Source organism: Psammomys obesus, unplaced genomic scaffold (assembly GCF_907164565.1).
Source record: "Psammomys obesus unplaced genomic scaffold, mPsaObe1.curated_primary_1811, whole genome shotgun sequence".
NCBI lineage: Eukaryota > Metazoa > Chordata > Mammalia > Rodentia > Muridae > Psammomys > Psammomys obesus.
The window spans coordinates 1-12,326 of record NW_026591413.1 but is presented as its reverse complement, the minus strand read 5'-3'; the positions used below and the strand labels follow the sequence as shown (position 1 = coordinate 12,326).

Genomic DNA, 12,326 nt, shown 5'->3' with positions numbered 1-12,326 from the left:
ACACGTGCTAGTGCGCCTGAACACACGTGTCCAAACGGGGGGGGGGGCACACGTGCATGTTTGAGTGTATGCTATGCATTATATGTGAACAAAATAGCAAACTCCTTAAGTTTTTTTTCTTTTAGCACCTTCAAATAGCTTAGATACCTTCTAAGCTCAAGACCTAACTACACCACACGTGTTTTTTTTTTTTCAATAATATTTAAAAGACACAGTTCAGAATACATGTAAAGTCCCACTAAGTGTTCTTAGTGAAGATACGGCCTGCCTCAAATACTAAGAGGGCTTAAGCATTTCATCATATATTTACCTTAAATCTCTCTCTCTCTCTCTCTCTCTCTCTCTCTCTCTCTCTCTCTGGTGGGGGACAGGATCTCATGTAGCCCAGGCTAGCCTCGAGCTCACAAAAATTGACTAAGAGCTTCTCATCCTGCTGCCTCCACCTCCCTGGGGCTGGAACCATGGGTGTGTGTCCCTACGACCGGTTATTTCAGTCCTGGGAGCCAACCACAAGGGCATGCTGGACAAACTGCTACCAGTTGACTGGCATTCCCAGGAATTCACCTGAAGTTTAGTGAAAAAGCATGATCTGAAATATTCCACATGGTACATCAAACCTTACTTCTTTGTTATGCATGCGTACATACATATACACACACATACATAATTTGCAGTATAGAATTTTCTGTTGTGGTCAGAGCCCTATAAGTCAAGCAGACTACTTTTGAATTCCTCACTGGATTTAATGATTTTCCTACTTGTCTGGCTAAAATTTGCTTCGTGTAAGGTGAAAACGGTACATGAAAGCTCACAGGGTCTGGGTGGCACAGGTTGGCTTGAGCTCCACTCCCAGGATTTCAGGAACAGCCAGAAAATATACTTTTCATTTTATTGTCCCCTTAAACTGACCCTTTGACTCCTGATGCCTTTCATCTCCGCGAGGATTCCCAGGGTTCAAGCCCACGCTCTTCTCTTGTGTAGGTGCCCATCTGTGTGTTTTCATCCCTCATTCTGAATCTGCGAGCACTTCAACATGTATCTTTTATAAACGCCATGTGTTATGACACCATGGTTAGAGTGTCCTCTGAGTCCTGGGGTCACCGTCTTTGGGCTGGTTATGAACCATCAGACTACAACATGACAGCATAACCGTTGTACATGAGTCACGGTACCACCTTTATTTTATAACCTTTCTTGTAATGTGCCTACTAGATAATACAATTTATGCCTACCGGCTACCAGAAATAGGGTAAAATATCAAAGTATAGTACAAAATTCATAATCATACATTTCTTACAAGCAAATCATTTATGGAATTATATGAACATATATGTATCATACATGTGTATGGAGAGATACGATTTCTGGCCAGATGGAAACCACAATATGCAGGCTTGACTTCCAAGGCAATCAGGTAATGCATATATTTTTCTTTTCCACTGTTTTTCTGTCCACTGAAATGAATTACTCTGAAAGAACACATAAAGGAGAAGAGTCAGTCATAGGGCTAACCAGGTTAAACCATGCAGGGTGCAACCAAGGCCCCAGGCGGGCCTCATGAGGAACAGAAATTTGAGTCTCTTATTTAGCTTTGTCCACCATTTGAACTCAAGAATTCTAAAGGATGTAATTGGGAGCAGAATGATTTTTTTGGTGTGTGGTGGAGTCTGACATAGTTCAACGATAAATTGTAATATCATTTATAACATTCTTGTGTTATGGATATAAATGATAATACTGCAAATTGTGCACTGTTGCATTAACTAGAACTATATGACCATCACTTTTATGTCATGCATTTTTACTCCTCCTCCTCCTCTCCTTCCCTTGGAATGCTGGAGGCTCACCTTGACACTGGAATCTTTGCTGTCCAGACTACTCTTTGGATTCAGTTTCGCTTTCAAATTGCCTATATAGTTAGAGACAGAGACAGTTTCTGAGGGACAGTGATGCAAGGTTGCTAGAGTGAGCTCATTCCCAAATTCTTTTGTTTTGTTTTTCGAGATGGGGTGTCTCTGTGTAGCCTTGGCTGTCCTGGACTCACTTTGTAGACCAGGCTGGCCTTGAACTCACAGAGATCTGCCTGCCTCTGCCTCCCAAGTGCTGGGACTACAGGCCTGCATCACCACCGCCCGGCTCCCACTAATTTTTTTATAAGATTAAAGCCTGATGGTTAAAAAAAAACCCTGAATATTCATCATATTAATCATTAATGTGTTAAGTACTCAGTTTCCACACAAAGAAAAACGTTAAATCTGAGTTACTAGCTACAGCTGCCTTGATGTTGATACCCCATTATGCCAACTAACTATGAAAGTAAGAAAACAGGTGTGAAATCCACCCACTCATCGCTCGAGAAGTCATCGGTTCTCCATTTTTTCCTTTGGGAATGAAGTTTTATCAGCATGGCGATCAGGACGCAGATCAAAACGTAGAAAGGGATGATCAAGAAAAATGGCCACCGTGTAGATTTGGAGCTGTAAGCACTTGCGATGGAGGGCCGCACTGGCAAAGAAATGTGCTGGGGGTTAGAATGCGGCCACCAGGACAAGAACACTGATGACACTGTGTGCTGCTGTGACCAACATCTTACCCCATTTACAAACTATCAGTAGCACATTTGTATCTGATGTAGATGACACGGTGGCGTCACATCCCCCACCCCCGAGCTCTTCAACTCCTTGGCTAAGAGTCTTGTCCCTGCTTTGCTTTTTGTCTATATCTTTTTGTTCGTTTTGTTTATGTGCGTTGGTGTTTGCCTGCATGTCTGTCTTTATGAGGGTGTCAGATCCCCCGGAACCGGAGTTATAGACAGTTGTGAGCTGCTATGTGGGTGCTGGGAATTGAGCCCCTGACCTTTGGAAAAGCAGCCAGTGCTCTTAACTGCTGAGCTGTCTCTCCAGTCCTTTGTGTCTATCTTTTTAAAGGATTAAAATCTTTTTTTTTTCATGTGCATGAGTGTTTGTCTACATGTATGTATGGGCACCATGTATGTGACTGGTGGCTGAGAAGACCAGGAGAGGATGCTGAATCTTCTGGAACTGGAATTACAGATGCTTGTGAGCCACCATGTGGGTCATGGGAGCCAGAGTTAGGTCCCCGACAAGAGCAAGAAGTGCAGTCAACAGCTGAGCTATCTCTCCAGCTCACATTCCTTGCTTTTCACTGGAGACTTTTCTGTTCCACATAGTCTCTGTTTGATCACAGAGACAAAAGGAATTGGCGCGTGGTCCTGGTTACCAGTGAGGTGGTCTCAAATTGTAAATTGTAAATTGCTTTACAAACTATTTTAGGTCTAAATTGTCTTATTAAGTCAAGTCTTCATATCCTTTCCTACAAACTCTTATTTCAACAATTCCTTTCAGAATATTTGTAGTTTTAGTTTTCATATTTAGATCAATGATCTGCTTCATACGGCATTAACTTCAGTTGGTTCATAACAGCCAGGGGGACCCAACATCTCTGGTCTCTGAGAACATCCGTACTCACATGTACACACACACAGACACACACACACACAGACACACACACACAGAAATAACACATACACATCATTTTAAAAACCTAGACACACTGTGAGTTCCAGGACAGCCAGGGTTATATAGCGAGGCCTTTGAGAATTGTTTTTTTGTTGTTGTTGTTTTTGTTTTTTTTTAAATCTGTTAGGATTTTCTCTCTGGTTAATTGTATCATACATAAAAGCAACATCGTTTCATCTTTTCTGTTCTTTTGTTCCTGTCTTGTTCTTTCCTTAGTTCAAGGCTCAGGACATAGGACATATACAGGATACGGAATACAGAATACGTATAGTGAGAGCAGACTTCATTGCTTTGCTCCTAATTTTATGGGGAAATAGATATTGCTCATCACATAATGTGTTGGTTTCAATTTTTTGGATGTCCTTTATCAAACTGGCCAGATCATTCTGTTAGTCTATTGATTGCTTTGTGGCAGGCGAGGAATCTCAATCTCAATTTATTGCTCCCTTGATTTTCTTTTTTCAGCACCAAGGATTGTACTAGTTTCTGCTTTAAGAACATCTCGTGGGCTGATGGTGGAGAACATCCGTAACCTAGCCCTAGGAGAAAGAGGCAGAAAGCTGGGAGTTCCAGCCAAGCCACACAACTCTTCCAATAGGACAGACCTGTTCAAGCTTTCTTTTTGCCTTTCCAGGTCAAAGCACACAAGATGAGGCAATTCCTTTTCTGATGACTGGGTGGAGGGCAGACAGCCTGGGTTCCCTGCTCTTGTCCTCAGGTACCTACAAAGACGGGGCCCTTTCTCTTCCTTGTCCCTTCCTCTTGGGAAGCTATAGTCTCCTCAGGGCCGGTGGAATGGTATCAGCTGTCTGTACAACCAGAGTCAGGGATTCTGACTCTTCCATGTTTCTGATCCGGCTTCTGGTCCACACGTGACTCTGGGAACCTGAACTCGGACAGAGTCGGTGGCAGCTGTCTTGGAGGTGGCAAACCCCTCTGGTCTTTGTTGGTGGTCAATGATCCAGGCATTGGGGTGGGGTATTAACCTTATCTTGTGGATCCTCATTGCTGATAGAGGCTGAGGTCTGCGACCAAAGGGCCACAGCCAAGCTTCTCTGGTCCCCACTGATAGCGTCCATAACCAGGTACTGTTGATGGAGTAACATGATTAAGAATAACGAAGATCTTGGAATCCTGTGTTCTCTTGTCCTCATGCGAAAGGCTGGCACCGGCTGCCAGGAGGCCATTGTAGGTGCAGCGATTATGCTAATTTCTCCAGGTTAGGTTAGTGTGGTCATAGGAAGAAGCCTTCCTGTGTCAGCCATGGAATCCGTATTAAAAGACAGAATGGCGTGATAAGCCTGGTCAGATAACTGGCCCTACGGGGAAACAATTTGGTCTTAAAGCTTTGTGCTTTACATGATAGTGTTTCCTTCATCTTCATATGGCCAGTGTGTGGTGCTGTGTCCTTCTAAAAGTGGCTTTGCACACTTCCAGAAACTTCTCCAAGTCTGTTGGTTTCTATGTAACTTCACGAAAGCATCAGGACCAAGCCCTCACTTTCCAGAGAGTTTGAGTCATTCTAGCAAGCGGGGGCAGCCGTGCTTCTCCAACTGAGAACTCACAGTAAAACAAAGTTGCTTGTGGGAACGGAGGTAAACAAACTGAAAAATGAGGTGGGGGGGAAGCTGATGTGGAGCTCTGTTGTACAACTTTCACGAGCACACAGTTTATTGGGGAGGATGCCACACTCTTCACAGGGAAGGCAGGAGCAATGAGAAAATCATCATCCTTCTGGATTTACTCTAAAGAGTATCTCAAGACTTTGGGCCTTGCTCCAGCTACTGTAGGCTGACTTACATAACGCTCCTAGTATCCTCCTCAGTGTGTGTATGTGTGTGTGTGTGTGTGTGTGTGTGTGTGTGCATGTGCGTGTGTGTTCAAGCGTGTGTTCTCAAGCTCGAGCATGTATGCTTGCTGCAGAGCTGGGTGGTAAGCACCTTTCTCATTTTCCTAACTCTTTATCATTTGTGCCCCTCCATGGATTCCAAGTCTGAGCCACCATCACATCTTTACGTGGGCTCTGGGGATCAAACTCGGGTCCTCCAGCTTGTGAGGCAAGCACTTTAATTCCCTGGTCTCACAATGCTCTAACTATGTTCCCTATTTGTCGGGGAGACTCACCGGGGATTGGCTGGGCTCGCTGTTGATTGCCACTATCAACGCTTCCACCAGGCCAGGAATCTTGCGTGTTTGTACAGTCTGGCGGTAAGTATGTGGGGTTACAATGGCAGTTTTTCTTGTTATTACACACCTGAAGACACCATAAAGTCACAGGCTAAGACAGGCGGCCAGGTTCATTTACACCCAGGAAATCTGTCAACTAAGGGTTATGTTAAGATAACAAGCACTTTCCTATGTGGCTTCCTTCTTGGGAAGGAGGAAAGAAGTGAGGGAGGGAGAGAGGAAGGAGGAGGAGGAGGAGTACAAGGAAGGAGAAGGGCTTAGGCCTTGCTCTCCTGAGCAGTTTCCACAGTTTCCCTTTCTCATTCACAGTTCTGCTACATACAGGGCTATTGGTGCGTTTTCCTTACTTACACCGTGATTGTTGCATTTTTCTGGGGTGCAATCATATTGCAAGAACGTATCCTCTATACATTCTTTATTCATGCAAACCTAGAACGGAAAGGTAAGTGATATGCCAGCCAGACTCATCCCTTAATTTAAAGCATTCCATACTCTCTTAAGAAAAAAACAGAACAACAACAACAACAACAAAAAAAAAACACCTTGAAATATCACCTCAGTCCAGTTACACTGGCTACTGACAAAATGACGATTAGCAAAACTGGAATTTAATTTTAAATGGCTGTTGTTAACAGTCTCATCAATCCCTAGAGGAAAATACAGATGAAGAACTAGAGTAGGTCTGGAGAGATGGCTCAGAGGTTAAGAGCACGGGCTGCCTCTTCCAAAGGTCCTGAGTTCAATTCCCAGCAACCACTTGGTGGCTCATAACCATCTAGAGTGAGATCTGGTGCCCTCTTCTGGTGTGCAGGCATACATGCAGGCAGAACACTATACATTATATATATATATATATATATATATATAATTTTTTAAAAGAACTAGAGTAAATGAGGACAATGACATAAAAACAAAAAAAAGTACACAAAGATATCAATTGTAAAGGGACAACGCAGAAAGTCTAGCTCTAGAGAACACACTAAGAAAGTTGAACACTTCACTGCATGGGCTGAACAGCAGGTGTGGGCAGGGGATGAGGTACAGATGAAGCTGAAGACTGAGTGTCTGAGTCTGTGGGATGGAGAAGAGCCAGAAGAGTGATCAGAGCCTAAGGAATGGAAAGAGAGCCATCAAGCTGGCCAATGTTTAGGCCATAACTGTACACTATTACTATTATTATTATTATTATTATTATTATTATTAATTTTGTCATCCTTGCCATTATACGAGGGGCCTCTGACCCACTGACTGGTGTTAATATAACCACAGACAGAGAAAACCCTGTTTTGACATTTTGACCTCTCATACCCTCAGTTACTGTCACACACACACACACACACAAAATTATCACCCAAACCTAATGATTCCAACTGGGCAATCCACCTGCTGGTCACGATCAGGGCAACAGCAGTTACAACAGCCTGTTTCCACAGGCGAACTGTGCCCCTACCACGTGATTTCTGCTGGATTTGTTTCTCTTGTATTTCATTCAGTTGATGGTTTAATTTTTATCTTGTACCTAGATGTTGCACAATACACTGTTTGATATACTAATGGAATTTAACATATTTCATTTGGAAAACAAAATTGTGGCTCTACCTTTGCATGTGTCTATTTTCCTTCTACACATAAAATATTACTTAGTTTTTAAAAGGAAATCAAATCTGACTTTGGTGATATGGAAGAACTCTAATGATAAGTGACATCACACAGATGCAGAACAACATCTACTTCGTGACATTACTTATGTATGGAAACTAGGAGGAGTGCAGAAACTGACAGAAGGCCAGCAGTGATGAGACAAAGATTCAGAGAAGTCATGTAAGCTTGTAGTACTACAACTTAAAGTGAAGGATGATGGAGGATGAGTAAGTCTAGGAACATAATGAATAGCATGAGGACTCCAGTCGATATTGGGTGCCTGAGGTGTTGGGGGAGAACAGGCCTGAGGGGGTCTTAACACATCACATGCATAGGGTAATGCATGTGAAAGTGGAAATCACAAGCATCTGTCAGACACGTGATACACTAGTTTCATTTCTGTGGTGATAAAGCGTCCCAATCAAAAACAACTTCGGAGAGGAAAGAACTTGTCAGGTTTACAGTTCCTTGCTGTGGTCCATCACTGAGGGCAGGAACCCAAGCAGCCAGTCACCTCCCATCCATAATCAAGAACAGGGAAAACTGAATACGTGCAGGCTTACATGCTTAATTGCTCCTCTGCTCTCAGCTGGATTTCTCACTAATACTGTTCAGGATCTCCTGCCTAGGGAATGCTGCTGCCCGCAAGGGCTGTGCCTTCCTCCGTCAATTAACAATCCCTTATAGATGCTCTTGGACCAATCTGATCTAGATATTTCCTCAGCTGAGACTCTCTTTCCAGGCAGCAAATTGACAGTTAAAACCAACCATCACATGCTAGCTAAATTGATTTTTTTTTTTTTGCTTTACTCTGTGAACCTTTTATTATTTAAGAATAACCACACCAAAAGATAATCCACATCAGAAGTGCTCTCTTTCTGCAATGTTTTGAAAATACAACAAAATGCAATGGGTGAACCGTGAGATTGTCTCTTCTGGGAGTTTGTGTGACTTCTACCGAGAGCGTGAGGTATCCACAGCAGTAACAGCTGTGCAAGTTCAATGGCTTCATTTCATTTTGTTCTTTGAAATTTGTTCTTATTTTCCAAACTTCTATGTTGACTGCACACTTACATTTTGAGAGAACATGTTTGTTTGTTTTGTTGTTTTTAAGACCTTAGTGTTCTGCCTGCATGTACACCTACACGACAGAAGAGGGCACCAGATCTCACTATAGATGGTTGTGAGCCATCATATGGTTGCTGGGAATTGAACTCAGGACCTTGGAAGGAACAGCCAGTGTTCTTAACCTCTGAGCCACCTCTCCAGCCCCAAGAGATCATGTTACTAGGCATATATACCAATAAAGACATAAGACAGAACACTGGGAGTTACTGGGAGAGGTTGGTCACCTACCTTTTTTGCGCTGCAGACAGTACCATCTTTCACCCACATCATCGGACTCTCTACATGACCTTCGGTATATTCCAGGGAGATGCAGATTGCCCCACTTATATTGGCATAAATAACAGTGGCAGATCTTATTTTAATGATATTTTCACTTCCATATCTACATATTAATTTCCCACACCTCAGGTCACTGTAATTTACAGATAAACATAAGCCATAATTTTAATAGAGAGATACTTGAATGTGATGTCAAAAACAAATAGACTTAAATTAAGCACTGGGGCTGGCAGGAAGAGGTATGCAATTAGTTAGGAGTGACACATGCTCAGAGTCCTTCCCAGATTGCTAACAGCTATGAACAGCTTCATTGTGAACTCAGCGGTTATTTGGGCTACTGTTTGTGATTTTTTTTTTCACCTGTATTTGAACCTTACTCACAATAAAACTGTGTTTTAATACAAAACCACATTTTTTTATAATCTTTGTTTTCTTTTTAAAAAATTGCAAAATTCTCAGTACAACATGGGTGTACAGAGGAGATATACAAACCACAAAAGATGGAGCCAGGACACTGGCACCTTCAGCAAATCATATCTGCATACAAGACACATGCGTGTATATGTAAGCATACATGCACACACAAACACACGAGAGAGAGAAGAGGAGAGACAGAGAGAGAGAGGCAGGGGGAGAGAGCGAGAGCACGCATACTGTGTGACGCTCACGTTCAGCAATCATCCCATCACCCAGCCAGTATGACAGAGCAACCCACCCTCATCTTCCCTCCTCACATACGTAGTAGAACACACAGACATGGAGTTGCCCCAGCTTCATGAAAACATTTTTACAGCAAACATTTCCTTCTGACACCCTTGAAAAAAGCCCCCAACACAGGCCAAATTCTAGGGGATGTCTCTAGGGTGCCAAAACTTCGGTGCTTGCAGGTGGCCCTGGGGGACGTCACCGTATGTCATAAACACCATGTGTTTGTACTGTTCCTGTACATGCCCCTGGTCATGGCCTTACAGGCTCTTCATTAGTATGTTTTCTTTTCTTCTCCTTTACCTGTATAAAGAATGCCCGGTCCTTGGCTGAGATGGCTCAGTGGTTAAGAGCTCTGGCTGCTCTTCCAGAAGACCTAAGTTTGAGTCCCATCACCCAGTGGGTTAACTCACAACCATACCCCCTCTCACATGAGATGTGACAGCCTCTTCTAGCCTCCTTGGGTGTCAGGCATGCAAGTCACACACAGACATATGTCCATACACATAAAACAAAAATTTACAGAAAAAAAAGCTTTGTGTGTGTGTGTAATGTGTATGTGTTGTGTGTCTGTGCATGCACTTCCCTGTGCGCATCTGTGTAGAGACCATAGGTCAATGACAGGTCTTTGTCCATCCAGATCTGCCTCATTTTTTTTTTTTTTTTTAAGGCAGGGCCGCCTGACAAACCTGGAGCTCACCATGACAGCTAGACTGGCTGGCAGAGAGTCCACTGTTCTCCAATAGCAGACTGACAAATGTGTACCGTCACACCTGGCTCTTACGTGGGCACTGGGGATCTGAACTCCAGTCCTCATGGTTGAGTAGGATGCGCTTCATGCACTGAGCCATCTCCCCAAGCCAGGATTGTTTGCTCTTTGTAAAATTACGGAGACAGCATATAAACTTTTAAAAAACTGAATGCTTACGACTGACAAGTGGACCTCCGCAGAGATAAAACAGAGTGGCAAAAGACAGAGAATAATTCAGGCCCAGTCAAAGTCCCAATCAACTGGGACAGCAGCCTGGGTGTGTGGGAAATGACACGGAGCCTCTCTCTGCACCTCTGACATGTGTTATTAGAATTAACGTGTCAGGCTTCATGGCCACGTGTGAGTTTGCTTCCACCTGAAAGTAACTGGTGACATTTTCAAGTGTGAGGTGACAGAGTCTGGGCACATTTCAGGAGACATACGTAGGTCTGCAGGCTGTGTACCCGGTAGTGCTGATCCCACAGTTCCCAGATATGTCAGTTTTGGAATTCAGCTCTTTGTAGCATTCATCTGTACCAAAGTCGGCATCTGGAAATTGGGTAGACAGACAAAAAAGTGTTGGTCGTTCTGGAGGTTTAGTGTGCAGCATTAAAATAAGGAGCGAACGCTTTCACATTCTGAAGTGGTTCAGAACGCACCACACAAAACACAACCGTCACATAGAACTGAATAGAAGGCAGATGGGGGATGGCACAAAACCCACTTCAGTGAAGTACTTGAGATGTGACGTGGTCTACACAGTGCCTAATGTGTAATGTTAACAACCCCATACACGTAAAGGGAAAGCTAGTCTTCTAAACAAATAACAGACTCACTGGTGAATAAAGATAGACTTTTTTTTTTTTTTGCATAAACAGCTTTTCAACCAAAACACTCACCAATTATTTTGTCTCTGATTTTTCTAGCTTCAATTCTCCCAAGATCCAAACTACTTAGAGAACAGTTTCTGTTTTCAACCTCCATCCGTTCTACTCTTGTTGAAACCACTGACGGGGACCTTTGACCACTATCCCTGTACAGCCGCTGGGTGCTCAGTTAGTGAACACAAAGTTAATGGGTCATCTGCTCTCAGAATTCATTTGCCAAGTTGGTTGTGGGTAAGAAATAAGGATTTTTGAGCTTGGTTAAGGCAGTAGATTGTTTGTGGACCAGAAAGCAGGCAGACTCAAAGCAGTTCATAGCCACGGGGACAATATTCGACCCTTCATTGGCTCCTTTCCAGCTTCCTCCTGCGAGGAAAGAAGGGCAAGAGAGGAACTGGAGTCTGGAGAACTGGCTTTGATTGCAGCATGGGTTCACACCTGCCTGTGTGTGTACCAGCGCTCAGCTGAAAACCCTAGAGACCCATGGATGAGACATGATGTCCGATGAAGAGCAATTATCAACCAATATCCAATGAATCCAGAAGAGTGGCCTCACCTTTCAGGTCATAGCAGAGTAAAAAGATGGGCGGCCCCATCTGCAGGACATGCAGTCCACAGACAGACCCTTCCAACACCAGCTGCGGAAGAGGAAAGCTGGGGCAACAACTCTTAACTAAAGATATGTCTCCACCTGCAATGTCACTCAGGAATAAACAGAACAAAGACAGCTAGCTGCATGAAAATGACCGAGTAAGTATCTTGATATATACACGGGAAAATATCACAAGGATACAATCCACAAGAAAGAAAAAAGCAGCTGAACTAGGTGGAGTGGAGAGATGGTTAAAAATTCTAACTGCTCCTTCAGAGTTCCCCCCGCCCCAACGTATCAAAAAACAGAAATGGAAGACATTCTAGATGATTAAATAGAAGCACATGCTTGATTTTTGAGGTGTGTGTGATAATGTAACACTTAGTTCCATGACACTCGGAGACCGCTAAGCAGACATTCGCAGCTGGGCCAGCATGATGGCTCAGCGGTTAAAAGTAATTGCCATGCAAACCAGACCAGATTTCCATCTCGAGAACCTACAGTGGGAGGAGGGAACTGGATCCTGAAAGTTGTCCTCTGACCTCCACAGGTGTGCACATCTGCATGATGCATCACACACACACACACACACACACACACACACACACACACACACACAC

The 12,326-nt window shown here is 43.6% G+C and overlaps 1 protein-coding gene across 2 annotated transcripts; it reads right to left on the bottom strand.

The window, feature by feature from the left end:
• Positions 1–1,158: 1,158 nt before the first annotated feature.
• LOC129679158 (disintegrin and metalloproteinase domain-containing protein 2-like) lies at positions 1,159–11,428 on the bottom strand. 2 transcript variants are annotated; one of them, XM_055610081.1, is made up of 8 exons: positions 11,130–11,423; positions 10,674–10,779; positions 8,724–8,907; positions 6,078–6,155; positions 5,664–5,793; positions 2,346–2,505; positions 1,848–1,909; positions 1,394–1,469 (listed from the first exon to the last, which is right to left on the bottom strand). In XM_055610081.1, the coding sequence occupies exons 1-7, from the start codon at positions 11,212–11,214 to the stop codon at positions 1,876–1,878; spliced, it is 777 nt and encodes a 258-aa protein (XP_055466056.1). In that variant the 5' UTR covers positions 11,215–11,423; the 3' UTR covers positions 1,394–1,469; positions 1,848–1,875. The 2 variants fall into 2 exon arrangements, with proteins under 2 accessions (XP_055466055.1, XP_055466056.1); XM_055610080.1 differs by lacking the exon at positions 1,848–1,909 and having other exon boundaries at positions 1,159–1,469; positions 11,130–11,428.
• Between the last annotated feature and the right edge of the window lie 898 nt (positions 11,429–12,326).

Excerpts from the sequence above, each read along its gene's own strand:
- LOC129679158 (XM_055610080.1), bottom strand. The coding sequence starts at position 11,214 with ATGGAGGTTGAAAACAGAAACTGTTCTCTAAGTAGTTTGGATCTTGGG. Across the intron at positions 10,780-11,129 it reads AATCAGAGACAAAATAATTG|ATGCCGACTTTGGTACAGAT; the intron begins GTGAGTGTTTTG and ends CCCAATTTCCAG. Across the intron at positions 1,470-2,345 it reads GATGACTTCTCGAGCGATGA|AGTAATTCATTTCAGTGGAC; the intron begins GTGGGTGGATTT and ends GTGTTCTTTCAG.